The 20,209-nt window shown below is 44.1% G+C and overlaps 1 protein-coding gene across 25 annotated transcripts in view; it reads left to right on the top strand.

Annotated features, from left to right (window-relative positions):
* Dscam1 (Down syndrome cell adhesion molecule 1) overlaps nt 1-20,209 on the top strand; it is a 117,817-nt gene that overhangs the window by 79,210 nt on the left and 18,398 nt on the right. For 18 of the 25 annotated variants that reach the window (XM_078181760.1, XM_078181755.1, XM_078181761.1 and 15 more), the window contains one exon: nt 170-463. In XM_078181760.1, the coding sequence (XP_078037886.1) occupies nt 170-463 (294 nt within the window). Of the gene's footprint in view, nt 1-169; nt 464-4,257; nt 4,576-5,935; nt 6,221-7,960; nt 8,249-12,946; nt 13,238-15,971; nt 16,266-16,498; nt 16,790-20,209 lie in introns of all 25 variants that reach the window. The other 7 variants (XM_078181756.1, XM_078181765.1, XM_078181753.1 and 4 more) reach the window with 6 other exon arrangements.

Below are 20,209 nucleotides of genomic sequence, written 5' to 3'. Positions count from 1 at the left end.
TCTCGGCAACCTTTTTCCACGATTAACCCCATAACGCGAAGTTAACCAAGTCGTGCGAGACATGTCCGGTACGGAAAGAACCGTTATCTACGAAACGTCGAAAGTCGTACAATCTTGAATCGACGCTCGCTCCCTCCTCCGTTTCGACTCTTCTAGTCGTTGCTTCCAGTCGCCCCGCAAATACTGCCGTTCACGTTCGGCGACGAGCCGGCCAGCTGGGGCGAGCTGGTCTCGGTGACCTGTTCGGTGGCGAAGGGCGACCAGCCCCTCGAGATAACGTGGGCGTTTAACGGGACTCCGATCGACAGCCACCATGGATCCGACGTTGTCGTCGCGAGCACGAACAAGAAAAACAGCGTGCTGACTATCGAGTCGGTCGCGGCTAGACACGCCGGCGACTATACGTGCTCGGCGTCGAACCGTGCCGGCGCCACATCGCACTCGGCTCAGCTGACCGTGAACGGTACACCATGCGTCGATCAATTTTGTCTCCTCATTGTCACTATCGTTTCATCCCACCTTTCATTGCATCTACAGAACTCTCTCTCTCTCTCTCTTCTTCTCTCTTTTTTCTCTCTGTCATCCTAAACACTGTCAAACGTATACCGATTCCAAGCGATCGCCATTCTCCTTTTTCCTCGTCGGTTCTCGATCTTCCCATCAATTTTCACGCGCGGAGGATCCAGCAGTTTTTCTCGTACGATCGACGCTCGGATCTGTGAGTTCGCGGCTGCGATCCTGAGGGTCTCGTCGACGCTGTAACGACCACGCGACGATTTCTCGTGGTTTTAACGCGAGTTTTTTTGGGTGACCCGCGATTTTGCCAACTGGTGTGTGATCGTTGCATTTTTATGGGGATGTTTACGCAGATTTGGGGAGATTTGGAGGGATAGTTAGAAGATAGATGGGGGAGGGATAGTGTAGTGGTAGTTGGTAGGAGGGATATGGAAATTTAATGGTATGTAGGAGGGGGAATAATTAAATGTAATGGTAAATGATAGAGGCAATATTTAAATCTAATGGTAGATAAGGTAAAATATGAATAAATGGTAGATAGGGAAAATAAATAAATGTAATAGTAAATGATAGAAAAATTATCGTCCAGTTAGTGATAGAAATTTTTCACTTATTCTGCTTCTCGTCACATTAATTCTAAACAAGATTTATTAATTACAATACAGGAGAAATTTCCTATAAAAATCTACCAATTCATAATTTTTTTTAAAGTCATATTTAGTATATTGAAACTGGAGAAGAATCACCCACTAGTTACCAAAACGCTCGTTCACATTCTACAGGCTCAGCACTAAAAATTGATCGTTTTATAAAATTTATTCTTCAATGCAATATATACTATTTCATATAAATTCATATTCGGCTTCATAGATCATATTTTCCTTCCTGCAAATAAACGTCATTTTTTTCGAAGGTTCTACTCATCATTCACCCTTGAATTAACCCTTCCTTCATTCGAAATTGTTCAGTTTTCATCCCAATTTTCAAAGTATATAAATTCGTGATAAAATTAAAAATTGAGTGAAGGATGGTCAATATTCATTTACGAAAGGGTTAATTCTATTTTCAAGGGGGTGAATATGGTTTATAAAGAGTGAGTGGTTCATAAATGTGATCTACTAAAGGGTTAACTTGAAATCTAAAATGATCTTGCTATTATTTAAAAAAAAGGATTAATTTTTAAAAAATGGATACCATATTTGAAAAAATGAATTTTACAAAACTGTCAATTTCGAATGCAAAGCCTGTACCATTAAACTTGTCGAACGTATCACCACTAGACTGCGGATTTCTATGCAAAATAAAAACCACCCACATCCCTAAAAAAATACAAAAAATATATTTCTCCTTTTTCAACAATTCTAACACATTGAAAACAATATCTACAGCATTACCAAACTCTTCCAACCCCTTTAGAATCTCCATTTCTTTCCTATTTTCGTGACAACTGCATAAAATCCGCGGTCTAACCATCGCATTATCTCCGTTCACCGAAACGATACCGGCGCGAAAAAGTGGTCGTTACAGCGTGAAGCCTCGCGTAGACAGACACACGCAAGTGTCGGATGATTTCTCACCTGTGCCCACCGTGTTTCGTCCATGCTGCCGTGTGTGCCGGTCGGTGTCACGCGCAGTCGCGCCACAGATCCTCCAGTTCTCTTTCGGCGACGATCCCCTGAACTCCGGCGAGATGCTGTCGGTCTCTTGCACGATCGTCAAGGGCGACTTCCCGGTGAACTTGACGTGGACGTTCGACGACGCACCGGTAGACTCGAGCCGGCCGGACGTTCATATCGTAACCGATAAGAGGGTCAGCTTCTTGAGCATCGACAGCGTGGCGGCGAGGCACGCCGGAAGATACAAGTGCACCGCGTCGAATGTCGCTGGATCGGACAGTCACACCGTCGTGCTATCGGTCAACGGTACCAGACCCGCTCGTGAACGAGCTGATTGTCTTTGCGGTTGTGCCAGGCCATTCGAAAACGCGTCGACGATCGCCGACATACCGGTCGCAGGGAAATGGCTGCCGCGAACGCGCTGCGCGCCGATGCGCGCGGTAATTGCGGTAGAACGACTAGATTGCGGACTTTATGCACATTTAACTAATCTTAAAAAATCTTGTTTTATTCAGGAATGAGTTTAAGACAGTTTAAAAGTAGTGATATATTTTTAATCATTGAATAAATATAGTTATTTCGTTAGGTCTTGTATTGCACCCTTGGCGAAAGGTATTCGGACGTTTCAAATGCTGTAAATTTGTTTAAACTCAACGAATTTTTGTTTAAACGTTAGAGGTTTATTGGACAATGGTAATGAATGTTTTTTTCAATTTTGTTGTCAGAATAATAGAAATTCTTTTATCTGCTTCATCTGAATCAGGGAGGAAAATTGAAAAATTTGTAAACGCGTATTTTAAATTTTCTTCCAGGGTTCTGATAATAAATTACGTATATTAATATCATAGATTATATATTTAGTTTACACAATATATAATCTCAATGTTCAAAACGTCAAAAGACAGTATTAAAAAAGAAAATCCGAATACTTCTTGCCTCTCTCTTTCGCAAACAATTATAATTTCGCATAAAGATCCGCATTCTAATAACAACAAACATATTTAATAACGGCGCATTCCCGCCAAGTTATTCGCGACAGAGCCGCCTCGCCGTATGCCGGCGACGCGTATCGTTCGGCGCGTTTTTCAATCGCTTTCTCTACTATCAGTATATTATATTCCCTCTCGTAAACTTTTCTTGTTTTCCGCAGTAATCTTCATAGTGTATAATCTGTATGGAAAGGCTACTGCCGTCGTCGTGCCGATGATCGAACACGCTAAACGTATGTCGATCCTCGTGTACCGGTTCGGGAAGGTAAGATTATCGTCAGAGACGACGGCAGGTAAGGGCACACGGTCCATCCCGCAGATGCAGCGGAGACGATGGACCATTGTCGACTTTCATTCACGTGTTCTTTCGTATCGCTTGTTCTTTTTTACAGTATTTCCGTTCGTACATACATCCTCACGTTCTCCCATCATCCCTGCGTTACTCTCTGAGATCTCTTCTCTATTCCACGGTCAGGCTCGCAACCTCAAAACACCAAACCCCCCGTCATCCGACAGCTCCAGCGCGTCGTTCTCGCGGTTCGTGGGTCGTTGCACGGCGCTGCGCGTTTCATCGCTCGAGAAACGATCCTCTTGCCTCCGTTTAAAAATTAAAGCATTATTTGTACTACGTAAGCGTGATCTATAGTGCTCGATGAATTTTTATTGTATCGCGAACGTTGTTATACCGTGGATGCAATTTTCTAAATTAGGTTCGAAAATTAATACTCTTTCAGACGTGACAATTCTGGAATTTTGCATTCTTCCAGGCCAATTTGCAAGATCTAGAGAATACTCTTCGTTACCCTAAATTTCATTTTGAAGAAGACAATAATCCCCGGCTAATAAATTCTCTCGTGAAAATAATAAATAAATCGTGGACGGTCCTAAAATTGAACAAATTTTCCAGGCATTCTCCTGGAATTACAACGGAGCAATAAACGTACAAAATACATATAAAAATATAAACTGTTTCGCTGTTCGAGCGATGAAACGGCAGCCGGTCGAACCGAGCGCCGTCGACGCGCAACGGCGTCGCCGCGCCGCGTCCCTCCGCGGTTAAACTGGCGTATTCCACGAAGCGGCGAAAAGCGTCGCTAAACGCTTCCTGATGGAAGAGCTGTTTTGATAAATTCCAGTCGGCCCGCAATTGGCGCCGTTCTCGTTCGGCGAGGAGGCGGCGAACGCCGGTGAAATGGCTACCGTTCAGTGCGCCGTGATCAAGGGCGATCTACCCTTGAAGATCGTGTGGTCGCTGAACGGTCGGCAGATCGAGACCGGACACGCGTCCGCCGACAACGGTTTCAACACACCGGATATCATGGTGAGCCGAGGTAGCAAACGGATCAGCACCCTGACCATAGACTCGGTAGCCGCGAGACACGCGGGCGAGTATAAGTGCACCGCGACCAACGCAGCCGGATCCACCTCGCACGCCTCGGTACTATCAGTGAACGGTACGGTTTTCATTAGGCCTGCTACGATTCGGTGAGCCGAGATTGGATGGTTGGTGGCGATCTGATGGCTACAAGTGTGTGATGTCCTTTTATCGCTTCGAGTACTCTGGTAGACTATAATCGCTTTTTTCTCTCGACAACGAGACTCGTCGTCGCGCGGAGACGCTTCTCGCCTAGTTCGAGCGAGATCATTCCCAGAGAGGGTGGAGGGTGGAGGTAACGTTGATCGACATTCTTCCATCGTCCGAGGCGTTTTTCTAGGTCCCTGTAGATCCCTGAACCAAAACGCGTCTATCACTGCGTCGCTGGTCCCTGTCCAATCGTACCGCTGCCACGTGCCTGGACTCGGGTACTGCGTCCTTATAGACCCCAGAGCCAATTAGGAGGACTACTAGGTTGCTGGTCCATGTCCAATCGTACTGTTACGTGCCTGGACGAACGTCCAAGGTCTGTGTAGGTCGCCGACCCAGTTAGGTTTATCATAGCTTCGAGGTCCCCATAGATCCCATACCTAGACATCAGTATCATTACATCACTAGTCCTTGTCCAATGGCACTGTCACGTCACTGGGCCCAGATTCTAGGTCCTTATAGATCCCTATGTCGTTAGTTCCTGCTTGACGATACTGTTACGTTCCCGGACTCGGCCAGATCCCAGCTTGCCGGATGGAGGACAAGGCAACTGTCTCTACCTAGTTCTAGTTTCTTGACACTTTGCGTTTAAATATAGGTTTCGTACTTCTTGGCTACGTCTTTGGAAAAGTAGCCCAGGTAGGGGACCCTGGGGATCAATACTTAGGCAAGTTGGGGAACGTAGGTTGTGCAGCCAGGTGTCATGGCCAACCTCCGGAACTGGAGCAGTAGCTAAATGTTTGCTGAGCCACTTGGACTGACCGAACACTGACTTTAAGAGGGATTCTATTTTAACTTGGAAATGGTAGATGATTTAATAACGATTGAAATTCGGTTTTAAAGAAGCTGAAGAAGTTATCGACGAAATTTATATCTTTTGGCATTTGATAAATATATTTAATTTGTTTGAGTAGCCTGAAGTCATTGAGATTTGACTTGAAAGAATTTTTGGGACATAAAAGACGACCAAGTTGAGGACTCAGTACACTTTAAAGGACCCAAGAAAATACAAAGAATCCTTGTTCCAAATCCCAAGCGTCTAAATCGCGATCGTGTAGTATCAGTACCCTATCCTATCCCCATACCACTCAAACCCTACAGATTTATAGCCAGCAACTCTACGAACGACTTCCGCGAGTTCCATACGTAACAGTACATTTCCATAGCGTTTGGCTCGGTAGACACACGGTTTTCGCACAAATCCATAGCGTTGTTGTTAACGTCGACAGTGCCGCCGCGCATAGCCCCGTTCGAAATGGCCGACGAGGCCGTGAACTGGGGCGACTCCGTCTCGGCAGTGTGCACCATAGTCAGCGGTGATTCACCGCTCGAGATCAGCTGGGCGTTGAACGAAAACCCGATCGAGCCGAGTCATCGGATATCCGTGACTACCACCAAAAGGAACAGCCTGCTCTCCATAGACTCTGCGAGTCCGAATCACGCGGGCACGTATACATGCGTTGCTTCGAACGCAGCCGGCGCAACCAGCTATTCGGCGGAGTTGACAGTGAACGGTACCTAGAGTAGACCCTTCGTGCGTGTAACAGACAGTTACCTACGGTGGTGCACGGTGAAATTTACGGGAACGGTTAAATTTAAAAAAAGAAATATGAAAGAATAAATAAATCATTATATAGAAAGTCCTCTGACTTTGATAAAAGCAGCATCAATGAATAGCTGAGATTCTCCTGATTAAAATGAGCCCAAACACCGTGGGAATTGAACCATGTTTACCGAAAAGCATACTATACAGTATGTGTTGCGGAACTATAGCTTGAATTAACTTTAAATTAGCTAATCTTGAAAACTTGGGAACTTCTTCATATTAGAGAACCTCTATTCATTCTAGGAAATCAATAATTTTTCATTAAATGTATAAAAGATATTTAAGGTTACTAGTTTATATAACACATCCTATAGATTGCTTACTGATTAATCAATCCTACTACAGCTAAAATTGCTTCGATTTACGCCGTGTTTGTACTCGTTTTAATCAGAAAAATCTCAGCTACCCATTGGTGCTACGATTACGAAGATAAAACGACAATTATACTTCGTCTTTTTTTTTATATCGCTCTTTCGAAATAGGCCGATGTAAATTTAACCGTGCGCCACCGTATCATCCTCTATCGCTCCTCTCCTCTGTCTCGATCCCTTTTATCCCCACGAATGGTGTCGGGCGAACTCATCGGATTCTTCGTCGCTTCGATCGTTGCCGATCTCGAGTGAAATCGATTCTTCGCAGTCGCGCCGCAGATAGCTCCGTTCGACATCGCCGAGGAGCCGGCGAACGCGGGCGACTCGATCTCCGTGGTGTGCGCCATATTGAAGGGCGATCTGCCGATCGAGATCACGTGGGCGTTGAACGGCGAGCCGATCGAACGGAAACGCTGGGACATTAACATCCTGGCGACCACGCGTAAGAACAGCATCCTCAGCATCGAGTCCGTTGCCGCGCGACACGCGGGGGAGTACACCTGCTCGGCGTCCAACAAGGCTGGGGGGACCAGCCACTCGGCTACCCTGGTCGTGAACGGTACTTCTCTCTCTCTCGACCGGAGGCGTCCTTCTGACATTTCCCTGCTCGCACATCCTTTGTCTATCGTCCCCAATTACACGTCGGTGGTTTTCGTGCTTGAAGTCGCGCAGGGCTTCTTCCATTTCGCACTCTCGTTGTTACCTTGTTAGGTTCGCTTGGTCTAGGTGGCCCTTGGATTGCAGGTCGAACGGCTCTTTCTGGTCTTATTCTCGTAAACTGTTAGCGGACTGCGAATTGTTTGGTTTCATATATGTGAAAATAGTTTTCGTTTAAATAATTTTAAAGTATCGATAATAATGCAGAGGTAATTTTATTGTTCTATGCTTGATGGAATTGGTGTGGATAAATGAAATCCGCAGGCTGGTTTTAATTGCTTGGAAAATGATGTGTGCAGATTTTCGTGAAAGATGATCCTTTTTTTAGAATTAATTTAGAATTTACTAAAGCACTGTTCTTTGAGAAGCGTTTCTAAGTTTTGGTTAATTAAGAAATTCGTCTGAAAGCTTCATCGTTCAGGATCTCGATCTTTGTAATTTATTTAAATCAGTTAAATAAATATAATTAGTGTAAAAAAAAACAGTTCTAAAATCGCAGCAAATTAAAGAGACAAAGACCAAGAAAGCCAGATTGCTCCAGAATAGTCGTCGTCGAACAATGGTCGGTCACTGGTCGCAAGGACATCCGTTTTAACGTGAAGATTCTCTGTTGGCCGTAGTTGCGCCGGAGATAGCTCCTTTCGTGATCAGCGAAAAACCGGCTAACTGGGGGGACACGGTCACCGCAACCTGCACCATGTTGAAGGGCGACTCACCGATTCAGATCGAATGGTCGCTGAACGGCGAGCCGATCTCGCACGATTACTCCGGTACATCGATCGTGACTAGCAAACGCGTCAGCCTGCTGACTATCGACGCGGTGACGGCGAGTCACGCCGGCGAGTACACCTGCGCGGCGAGCAACGCGGCCGGCGGAACGAGTTTCACAGCGACGCTGGCCGTGAACGGTACTGGATAAACACGTGCTCCCTTGGCTGCAGGGGAGAGAGATATTGCTTTATATGCTCTGGATGCATGCGCGACACTCGTCCGGACAGCTTTCCATCACATTCATACCCGTTCGACGGCAGACATCCTACCCCCCGACTTTCCCTCCGTATCGTCGCGGTGCAGACATTCGATCGTGTCTCTGCGAAATTGGCCCAGCATTAATCCTTCCGTGGGTCGCGCTAATTTTTTTCGAGAGTAAATCGAGCCTTCTGTAAATAGTGTTCAACATTTTGCAATTGTAAATTATTTCTTTTAAATTAATTTTGTCGTAGATCATACTTTCGGAAATTAAATGTAGTCTTTCGCTGGTTTCATTTACCTTTTCGTGCAATGAATACAGTTGTATAATAAATATAATTATTATAATATATTGAGGGGGGTTTTACCTTATTTCTAAATTTTTTACAAATTTTTATATTTATTCCTTTATGGAATTTTATTAAGAGTAACAAGTGCTATAAATGAAAGCAATGAAATAGAATATTTGGAGCATTTACTAAGATTGATTTTCAAATCGGACTATCATCTATCCAATTTTTAAATATAATAGCTTATATTTAATTTATGCTATTTCAATTTCTATTTAAATTTGAATTTAATTCAATTCTATTAAATTTCACTTATATTTATAATAATATCTTTACATTGAAAAGACGACAGTATCTGAAATGCAGAGTATGATCTACGAAACGATTAATCTCGAGCACAATAAATAAATCCACAGAAGGATTAATCTCGAGTGCACTGGACGAGTATAATCCAAAAAATGATCAATAATAAATCAAAAACTGCAAAAGCATCAATATCGATTTCGAAAGGGTTAACATCGACCTAAAAACAACGAAAGAATTAAAATCGACTTCCAACCTACGAAAGAATTAACATAAAAAAATCCCACGTAAAAGGACTTCGCAAATAGATCCCGTAGGGCTCTAAAATAGGGGGTGTCCGTGATAAAGGGGTCCGCGTGAAAAAGAATCTGCGAAGACGTGTTCGCTCTATCTCTACTGATCCCCAGTTGCACCGGAGATCTCGCCGTTCGTGATCGGAGAGGGGCCAGCGAATTGGGGGGACACGGTGACAGCGACGTGCACGGTATTGAAAGGGGACCACCCGATCCAGATCGAGTGGGCCCTGAACGGCGAACCGATTTCTCGTGATCAGTACGACATATCGATCGTAAAGACCAGCAAGCGCGTCAGCGTGCTGACGATCGACGGCGTGACGGCGACGCACGCGGGAGAGTACACCTGCTCCGTGAGCAACGCAGCAGGCGGGACCAGTTATTCCGCATCTCTCGCAATCAACGGTACAGGCACACACCAGTCCCTTACATCCCCTAGCGGGCATGTCCGGCGAACAGCCTGCCTGGTTTCACCTGCTAGATCATGATAGGTACACAGATTACCCTAACCAACGCGAATTTTCTCTTCCAATAATCAACAGTAGATAATCCTTGCAGATCCTCAGAATTAGGGTTGAATCTCAGATTGAATAGGGTACTGGGATGCTTAGGGTTGCAGCGATGAATTTTTGTCTTTGCTCTGCTCTTGGGTATAATTGACTTTATATTTATTGTCTTTGGGGAAAAAGATTTGTATGTTTTATTGGATAGATATAGAGATAATTATGTTTGAAAATAATTAGCTTTATATTTATTGAGACGTATTAAATTGTTTTATTCTTCTAGCTTGTTTCTTTTTTAATTGAGAGATTTATATCTCCTACTGGAAGGATATAAAATTAATTATGCTTGGAAATAATTAGCTTTATATTTACCGAATGAGATATATTAAATTAACTTGTTCTTTCTTCAGTAGAAATATTTAAATTATCTTACTCGATAAATATAAAATTAATTATCCTTGAAATCAAACGAAAGGCACAGAAATTCTTCACTCTACAGTAAATGCTTCCACTACCCTATTCTTTTTAAAGAGAGCAATACTTCAATCCAATACGAAAGCGACCGACTCTCTAGAAGGATCATCCAGTGATTATTAGAAAACGAAAGAAGACTTTGGTTCGACGATCTGTGTAATTCCAATCAGCCAATCTTTAGCTACCCCTATCTAGTCCTAGCTTGAGCACAGAGTTCACAACCTTCGGCTACCCTTTCCCCAATATCCCTTCTGGCAGCAGCATAGCCAGCCGGGCTGTTTCCGTGGACATGACTGTTTTAGAGCCTCGATAGTTTCTCTCTCACTCTCTCTATGTCTCTCTCTCTCGCTCTCTCTCACTCTCTCTCTCTCTACTTCTCTCTGTCATGCATGCGCGCAACAAGTCACTTCCATCCCCCGATATCCCCAGCGATCGAAAGAGAACACACAGGTGAGGACGCGCGAACGTCTGAAGATGAACGACATTTGAGAACGGGATCCATCGTTCGTGTTTGCTAGATTTCTAAAACGATACGGTTTCGCTGTTCATCTTGTAGTTGCGCCGCATATAGGACCGTTCGCGATCAGTGACGGACCGGCGAACTCGGGCGACATGGTCTCGGCGACCTGTTCCATAATGAAAGGCGACTTTCCGGTCGAGATCGTGTGGAAGTTTAACGATAGAACGATAGGCTTCAACGATCCGGACGTGACGATCACGAGGATCAATAAGCATATGAGCGCGCTGAGCATCGAGTCCGTGGCGGCGAGACACGCGGGCGAGTATACGTGCGTCGCGACGAACCGAGCTGGAAACGTCAGCCACACGACCACGCTGGCCGTAAACGGTACCTATGCACCACAAGAAAGCACGATTGCACGTCAATAATACCGAGTTCTTCTGCACCAAGCATATCGCCTTCAAAAAAATAAAAACCGAGAACTCAAAGTTTGTCTTCCCCATTTTGGGCATTGCCTTTCCATCGCGTCGATCACGACGACGCTTTCTCTCTTCACCTTTTCGTCCTTTTTTTGGGTCCTTTTCCTGAAATCACATGTCCGTCACGATGTCCAGTCCGCGAGAGACCTCGCGTGTCCGTTGCATTATGCTTGCTAGCGTTTCAGGGGAACTTCTTTCTTTGGCGAAGCGCGCGCGTTTTGCTGAGGGCGCGTCGCTCGGGTGTAACACGGCGGCGTTTGTTTAGGGGTGTTTGCGAGGCATTGCTTTAGGGCTGCGCGGCTGACATGTAGTTTTATCTGCAATTGTTGCGTCGAGGGCGTGGGGCTGTGAATTCGGCTGAGAAACGACAGGTTTTTCTGTTGTTTTATTTTTATTTTATTTCTGTGCTTTTACTTTACTATTGTTCCATTTTTTTCTGTTATCTTTGCTATTATTTTATTACTAGTCTGTCATTATTACTCTATTATTATTCCATTACCATTCTACTATTATTCTCCTACTGTTATACGATATCCTATTATTAACACTCGATATGCTATATTTCCATAATCCACCCCCAAAAATCGAGTGTGACCAATAAGGGATGATCAATCCTGGAATTAAAAAATTCTGAAACTTTCGCAATATACAAGGCATACATAAATACATATTACGAAATATTCATATCGTGCTAAATTTATTTTAAGGGAATATATTTTAAGGGGTGGAAATTAACCTCCAAATATTAGGCTTCTTATTTCAAAAACTCTTCAAATGAAATTTACTCCTTTTGTCTAACTCTTCTATTGTGTATTACAAGGTTCATTAAATGTTTAAGCAATTGGAAATAGTTCTAAATAATCGACATCTTTCGTGTAGTACTTTTATTAAATTTGGCAAAAGCAAAGAACTGTTTGCGAGACTCTCTCAGTGGTGAAAACGGAGCCATTGAGACATGGCACACGATACCTGTCGATATTCTCTCTTCGAACCACGTTGGACGTCCGCGTTACAAGTGCGACAGTTGACCGTAATAATGGAGTTCGTTTACCTGAATTAGGACGCACCGGACGTTTACGTTCATTACGTCGTTAATTTTAAAGCCGTCATAATAGGCAGAGTTGCAGGAGACGTGCTCGTTCATTTCTCATTTTTAGATCTATTTAAGATACAGTTTGTGCTTTCGAAAATTAAAAAATCAGCTTTTCAAGTCAAGAATTCTAATCTTCGATTCAAGAAATAATTAAGTACAAGATATCAACCTGTTCCAAATATTAAGATCATTATCCCCAATTCCCATTTTTCAGCTATGGTTAATTGAAGTTAGAAAACACAGAGATCTATTCCTCCAAAAACAATATCGTACAGTCGGTCAACAAAGTCTCCGCGCGCCTATTAAAATGATATAACTTCTATGAAACTGAACGAAACGATCTAAAATTATTCAACAATTAAAAAGTATTTATTCACTACATAATTATTAAAAACTGCAAAAGGGAAATAATATACAGTATTAGAAATGTCGAAAACTTTAGCAAGTTATAGAGATTTTATAAATTATTTTTCCTGGCTCGGTTAAAATATTAAAAAATCAAGTTCATATTTCTTTTATACAGTAAAAAGGTAGTAAAATTAACAAAAAGAACTTCAGCCATTTTAATCTCCTTCCCGTCAGATTAAAAAAATGTTCTACCGATTCAGTTCAGTTCATAGCAAGTTAGATTATTGTCTAAGGCATCGATCATCTTTTTCCACTCATTATAAATAATTGAAACGCCGAAAAAAAAAATCGTGAAAATCCCGCCGTCTTACACCGGAGCGATGCCCCCGGCCAGTTGCACCGCAGATATTCCCGTTCACGTTCGGCGACGAGCCGGTGAACTCGGGCGAGGCGATCTCGGCTACCTGCTCGATCCTGAAGGGTGACTTCCCTATGGACATAACGTGGGCGTTCAACGGCGTGCCGATCGATTCGGAGAGCACCGAACAGTACACGATCACGAAAAGCAAACGGCTGAGCGTGTTGGCGATCGACGCCGTGGCGGCCAGGCACGCGGGAGAGTACACGTGCACAGCGTCGAACAAAGCTGGAGCCTCGAGCCACACGGCGGCGTTAGCCGTCAACGGTAATAACGTACGCATGCTCTGTGTAATAGAGACGCAAAACAGGGTCCTCTGGTTGCGCGTTCTCCGTTGTAGCCATCCGGGGGAAAAGCTGGGAAAAAAGAAAATTAGCCTCCTCCGTGTGTGTCATCATCCCTCTCATTCTCTCGCATCACATATCCATCAAGCTTTCTTAAGTAACACACTCTTCACAAATTACCCGGTCCCTTGCCCCGTCGTGTGGACACTCGAACGATCTCGGAGGTTCTGGGAGGCCGGCGCGTTCCCACGGGATTCCCGTGGTCGCTCGGATAGGTCGACGAGAATGGTTGTGGATCCGTAGATTGGTCGCGAGGCTCATCGATTCCGCGACAGGCCACCGCACAGTGGTCTGGCCAAGCTGCTCCGTGGCCGGCGCTCGATTTCTTAGCTACGACCCTCCGCGGTGCGCCCTCTGATCAATTGAATGTAGAGAGTCAATTGAACACATAATATATATATAAAGAAGAAATGTTGAGCAGTAATGTTTTCAGTGTCTATTAAATAATTGTTTGGAATATCTTAAAACGTACCTGCGCTTTATACTACTTATTCTCGCCATAAAAATAGCCATTCGATTTTTAACGAGCAAAAAGTTAATTTTTAAAAAGGAATTCTCCTATGAATAAATATATAAATAATTTCTAATTTCCAAGCTTGTACTTTTATTGCTATAAATTAATTACTTAGGATTTTTACGTATAACTAGTTTCATTTTAAAATAAATTTTCGGGGTTAAATTAAGGGGGTTGTTCATGCCCAGTTTAGCACGCTAAATGATAACTTGTTGGATTATTTTATGCCTTAAAGTACCTTTTATTAAAGGAATGAGATATTCTGTATCTTCGAGTGAAAGGTTGAAAGAGGGCCGAGATAATTCTGGCCGGTGAAAGCGTATTCTCCAGACCACTGTGCACCGTTTCAGTCGCGCCTCAGATCGCGCCGTTTTCGATCGGCGACGAGCCTGCCAATTGGGGAGAAGCGGTCTCGGCAGTCTGCACGGTCGTTAAGGGCGACCTGCCCATCGAAGTGGCCTGGGCTCTCAACGGGGAGCCGGTCACCGTCAAGAATCACGGCGATATCTCGATATCGAGCACCGGCAATCGAGTCAGTCTAATGACCATAGAGGCGGTCAGCGCCAGGCACGCCGGCGAGTACACGTGCACCGCCTCGAACGCGGCCGGGGCCACCAGCTATTCGGCCATCTTGGCCGTGAACGGTACACACAGGATTCCACGTACCGGATGTGCCATGCGATAGACACTTTTTAGATTTACCACCCCGTGACTCGATCCCGCCTTCTTCCCCCGCTGTGCGCCACCTTCGCTACTTCCTCGCACTTAACCCTTTGCAGTCGGGGCCGTTGGAAATGCAAATCCAAAAGATGAGTCGTGCATAACTGGAAATCCGAAAGATGATTCGTGCATAACTGGAAATCCAAAAGATTTCTTCAGATTTAAAGCCTTTCCATTTTTATATAACTCTGGAGCACTTTATTCATCGTAAAATTGAATTTTATGATTTATGTAACAAGATAATAGTTGTTAACAATTTTTTAAATGTTAGTAAATTTTATGAGGATTATTTTGAAACGAGGCATGATAGTTTTTAGAGGCGTCATTCGACTGCAAAGGGTTAACGTCGTCCGGACTGCGGATCTCTGTGCACCAAAATGGCGTCCATCGTGGAACGTTTATTTTTTAATCTAGAAAAATTCTGGTATTGTAACTTAAATCAATATTTTATCTTCTATATTAATTTCTGCGGAGATTTAATTGTATATTGCATTTGTAGTTCCTGGTTTTTCTTTTGGGTGATTTTTATTCTAAATAATATATTGTATATGCAACTCAATGTTTAATATATTGTATAGACGTGTATATGATTTTAATTTCTCGAACTTAAAATCTAGTTTAATGTATGTTATTAAATGTTGAATGTACGTATATTTAATGTACAGTGTTTTAAACTAGATTTTATATTACAGGAATTAGAATAGTATATTTATATATACAGCATATTAAATAAGATTTTAAGATTAAAAAATTAGAAATATTCAAATGAGATATTATATGGGAAATTCTATTAAAGCCTGACAAAAAGGGGTAGATTGTACTTTCATATAAAAATTAATTACCTACCATTGAAACTACACTTTAAATGCAATAGTAAGTCAATAATTTCAAGAAACAATTTTATAAAATACTAAAGCGATTAAAAGAATTCCAAGTGAATAATAAACATGAATTTAATGTTTCGCCCATTCCGTCAGAAAAATGCGCAAAATCCGCAGTCCAATCATCGCATAATCTAGGCTGTGGCATAAGAGGAACTCTGTGGAGGCTGGTAGCGAACGTGTGAAGCTGTGTCCACATTTGCCACCGCAGTTTGCATTCAAATTAACACTTTTATTTAATTAATAGACCAATGACCCTCGCATTCGTATCAACGAGAGATGGCAGTCGAAAAAGAAGCGGTAACAGACGTGGACACGGCTGGAAGTATACTTGTTCCCTTGCATCATCTCCGTCGAATCATTCGCCCTTCCTTATTCCCACCTATACTCCGACACCCCCGACCGACGAACTACGCTGAGACTACGAAGACAGAGACTGGGAAGACGCACGTAGACACCGTAGACTGCGAGGACACACGTAGACAGCCGTGAGACTGTGAAAATCGTTGAGCACTGAAGAACCTCTCGGGCATTGTTTGCAGTCGCTCCGCAGATCGCGCCGTTTTCAATCAGCGAGGAGCCGGCGAATTGGGGCGAACAGATCTCCGCAATGTGTAGCATCTTGAAGGGTGACTCGCCCATCGAGATACGGTGGAGCTTTAACGGGGAGCCGATCAGCCGCGACACCCATCCGGACATTACGATCACGAAAACCGGGAGAAAGAACTCGGTTCTGATCATCGACTCGGTGAACGCGCGCCACGCCGGCGAGTACACGTGCGTCGCGAGCAACTTGGTCGGATCAGTCAGCCGATCCGCGGAGTTGTCGGTGAACGGTACTGCCAGCTTAACAACATTATGAAATTGTCGCACGATCTTAACCCCGTACGTACTCCCATGATCGATCCCTTACACTCCACGATCTCTCACGAAACGCGCGTCGTCGCAGCGCGCGAATAACTATGTTATTCCGGTCCCCTCCCCCCGATACTCGCCACGATTTCGTCGCCGTTTCCGCGGCGGCCTCTTCCAACGAAACTCTCTATCCGGTTTGCTCGTCTTGTGATAGTCTCTCCGCAGATAGCGCCGATCACGTTCGGCGACGAGCCAGTGAACGCCGGCGACTTGGTCTCGGTACAGTGCGTCGTGACCAAAGGCGACTCCCCTCTGGAGATCACCTGGACCTTCGATAGCCAGCCTATCAGACCCGATCGAATGGACGTGTTCGTATCGAACTCCGGGAAACGCGTCAAGCAACTGACCATTGAGTCCGTGGCGGCGAGACACGCCGGGGAGTACACCTGCGTGGCCTCGAACGCGGCTGGATCGACCTCGCACTCGGCCAAATTGGACGTCAACGGTACACCGTTTCTATTCACGACACTTGGATCGATCTGACTTTACGTTTTAGACACCCCCCCTGCTCCAATCCGCACACGATCCTCCTCGAACCACGTCTCGCCCTACCTGTAGGCGATCCTCGATCTTCCTGCTTCGGATCCTCCACGGGTTTTTACTTTCGTTCGTTCTTTGGTTTGCTGTTCTTTTTATCCAAGAGGCTTTCTGTTCGTTTAGTTCGATTTTGCAATCGGTTAACGAGGTTTCTTCGTTGTTTTATTTTTGGGAGATGGGGAGACTCGATTCTTTGGCGACGTTGGTTAAACTGATTTTGAATGATGGTGTATAGGAAAGTGGTGGAATTTTTATTTATGAAAATTCGTGGAAATAATTCTAAAGCTATTTAAATTAATTTGCCTTTTACGTTTATGTAGAGTCGTTTTCTATTATAGAAATTATTCAATATGAACTACCCTTACAAGTTTGTGGTAACTTAACCTCTTAGGCACGACGCGCCTAAACTATAGTGCGACGATAATATAGTGGCTTTCGTAAAGATTGCGTGCTTTACTCAATTGTTTTATTAATCATTGAATTAAACGATTAAAGTGAAAGTGTGTAATTAATACTATATGTACAGTTATATGGAAAAAGAAATGTATATTAAGAAAAATGGTAATTTAGTTATGACAGACTTTATTTGCACAAAATCCAGCCGTGCCTAAGAGGTTAAGGTGCTCGTTAAGACATAATTGAAAGTAATGTTCAGATTTGTATTTTAAAGTGTATAGGCATTTTTGTGTAAAGTGCAAAGGCATTTATACTGTACTAAATTTTGTAATCGATGAGAAGAATTTTTCTATCAATTTGACACTTTGATGCAGAGTTGGTCCATGTGAACTATAGGAATATTAACATGTTTAAAAAAGTACTGCAATTAATTTAGACTGTCTAAAAATATCCGAATATTTTTATTAAATATATTACTACTCTTATTAATTACCTTTACTGGACCAAAGTCTCTATTATCCAAACATTCAATTAACTATTTCATTCTCTTCTCTGTCATAGAATAAAATTCCACTGAGAAAAGCACATCAATTCTTCCAAAATCGATCTTAAATCATCGTCCACAAAGCGTCGAGAACCAATTCTCTCCCAAACACCTAAATTTGGCCAAAGACTTCGGTGACCGTCGTCGCAACACGCCGCTTTCATTCGCGTTGCAGTCGAGCCGACGCGACGGTCGGACCATGTATCGAAGGTGCCCGTCCATCAGGAGAATCGTCAGCCGAGCAGGCACCTGGTAGACCAATCGTCGGTCGATCGCTCGGCTCGTTTCAGTTTCCCTGTGTTTTCTCATTTCAGTAATTCCGAAATTATTGCCGTTTGCGTTCGGCGAGAAACCGCTAAACTCCGGTCAGGTAGTAACGGTCCCGTGCGCAGTGGTCGAGGGCGATCAACCCTTGAAGCTCCGCTGGACGTTAAACGGTTATCCGATATCGCCGCACTCTGGAATCTCGATCGTGGATCTCGGCGGACGGGGCGCCATACTCAGCATAGGATCCGTCCAGGCGACGCACGCTGGAACGTACACGTGTATCGCGGAAAACCTTGCCGGAAGGCACGAGCTTTCGGCCGATCTGATTGTCAACGGTGCTTAACGATAAACAATGATCAAAGAAAACCCTCGAACGTCACGATATATTGTCTTGTCCTAAACAAGTTTGCCAGCATCCCACCTCTCTCTCTCTCTCTCTCTCTATTTCTCTCTCTCTCTATCTTTCTATTTCTCTTTCTATTTCTCTGTCTATTTACCTCTGTAGCATCCTCTGCTTGAGTAACAATCAAACAACCCTTACGTTCTCCTTGTTTCGACGATTTCGGACCGAGTCCCGATTTATGATTTCCGTGACCCCGGAGGACCCCATACACCACCCGACCGCGCGGCATCGATCGAAACCGGCTGGCCGACGGACGAAAGATCGAGGAAGATCAAGGTGTCCCAACCCTAGGCCAAAGTGTCCCAGCAGAAAGCGAGGATCGCGCGATTTAAATAATCCGTTTAAACGAACGAAACTGTCTCTATTTTGCTATCAACCCCTCTCTCTCTCTCTCTCTTTCTTTCTCTGTCTCTCTCTCTCTGTATGTCTGTGACTCTGAGCCTATCTGTCTCTGTCTCTCGGCAGTCGCTCCGCATCTGCAGCCGTTCTCGTTCAACGAGGCCAACTCCGGCGATCTGATAATCGTCCATTGCGCGGTCGTAAAGGGGGACACGCCGATTTCGCTCAAGTGGTTGTTCGAGGGACGCCATTTAGAAGTAGGCGACGGAGTCGGTATCACCGCGTTGGGGGATAGAGTGTCCGCACTGACGATCCCCGCCGTCAGGGGAGAGCACGCCGGGGAGTATGCCTGCGTGGCCGATAATCCAGCCGGTCGTGCTAGGCACAGCGCCCATCTCAAAGTGAACGGTACAGAGAAACGTGATTTTGCATATAAGCGATATGCGCGTACTTGCTACATCCAACGCCGAAGACCAGCGAGGTGCCCTTTCCACACCAATGAAGGGTGCTTTGGCGAATATTATATATTAAAGGAGCGAACAAACGAATATAAACCGGCATGACGATGTGTAACAAAAAAAAAAAGATAATAACAATACTAAGGCGTGTCGCGCGTAGCCAGAGTCTGAAGCAGTTGTGTATATGCGTGTTACGTTGAGATCGGCCAAATGATGATGTTGTCTTATTGATATATATATATTATACATATTATAGTATATTATATACATAAGTATGTATTACATACTTACGTACGCATATTTATATATATATATATGTATAATTATATATCGGTCTTGTTGCGGTCGTAGTTCGAGTAGTAGTCGTATTATATTGAAAGAGCGAACCCAACGTCTCTACTGTCTGCTGTTGATTGTTGTAATAGCGTACATATATATATACATATTATTATGTAAACATGTTTGGAGGTCTGCATCCGCTCGACTGTCCATCTTTCTTTCTTACATACACGATTATCCCCCCGCATCAATCGTTTCGTTTCGAAAGCATCATCGTTTAGGTAGGTCGCTCGGCCAGAGTGTAGCTTTTGGACCACAGTCCCGTCTATCGTTATCCTTGGGCTACCATGATCAAAGGTAACTTCTCCGTTGTTCGGGACGAGCTCGACTTCCCACGATCTGAACCTCAACCGACTCTTCTCTTCTCACTCTCTCTTCTTCTCTCTCTCTCTCTCTCTCTACACACCGAAGACACGAAAAACACTGTCACACTGTCTCTGTCTGTCTCTTTCTTTCGCTTTCTCTCTATCTCTTCGAAATCCTTCCGCTCCGACACGCGACGGCAACGTTAGGTTCCTCCGAGAGATCACCGTGATAGATCAACGAAATACGAGAGTCGTGAGAAGACTGGAAGAGGCAACT

The sequence above is a fragment of the Augochlora pura genome, chromosome 5 (assembly GCF_028453695.1).
Source record: "Augochlora pura isolate Apur16 chromosome 5, APUR_v2.2.1, whole genome shotgun sequence".
NCBI classification, from domain to species: Eukaryota; Metazoa; Arthropoda; class Insecta; order Hymenoptera; family Halictidae; genus Augochlora; species Augochlora pura.
The sequence above is the reverse complement of the archived record's forward strand: the minus strand, read 5'-3'. Positions and strand labels throughout refer to the sequence as shown.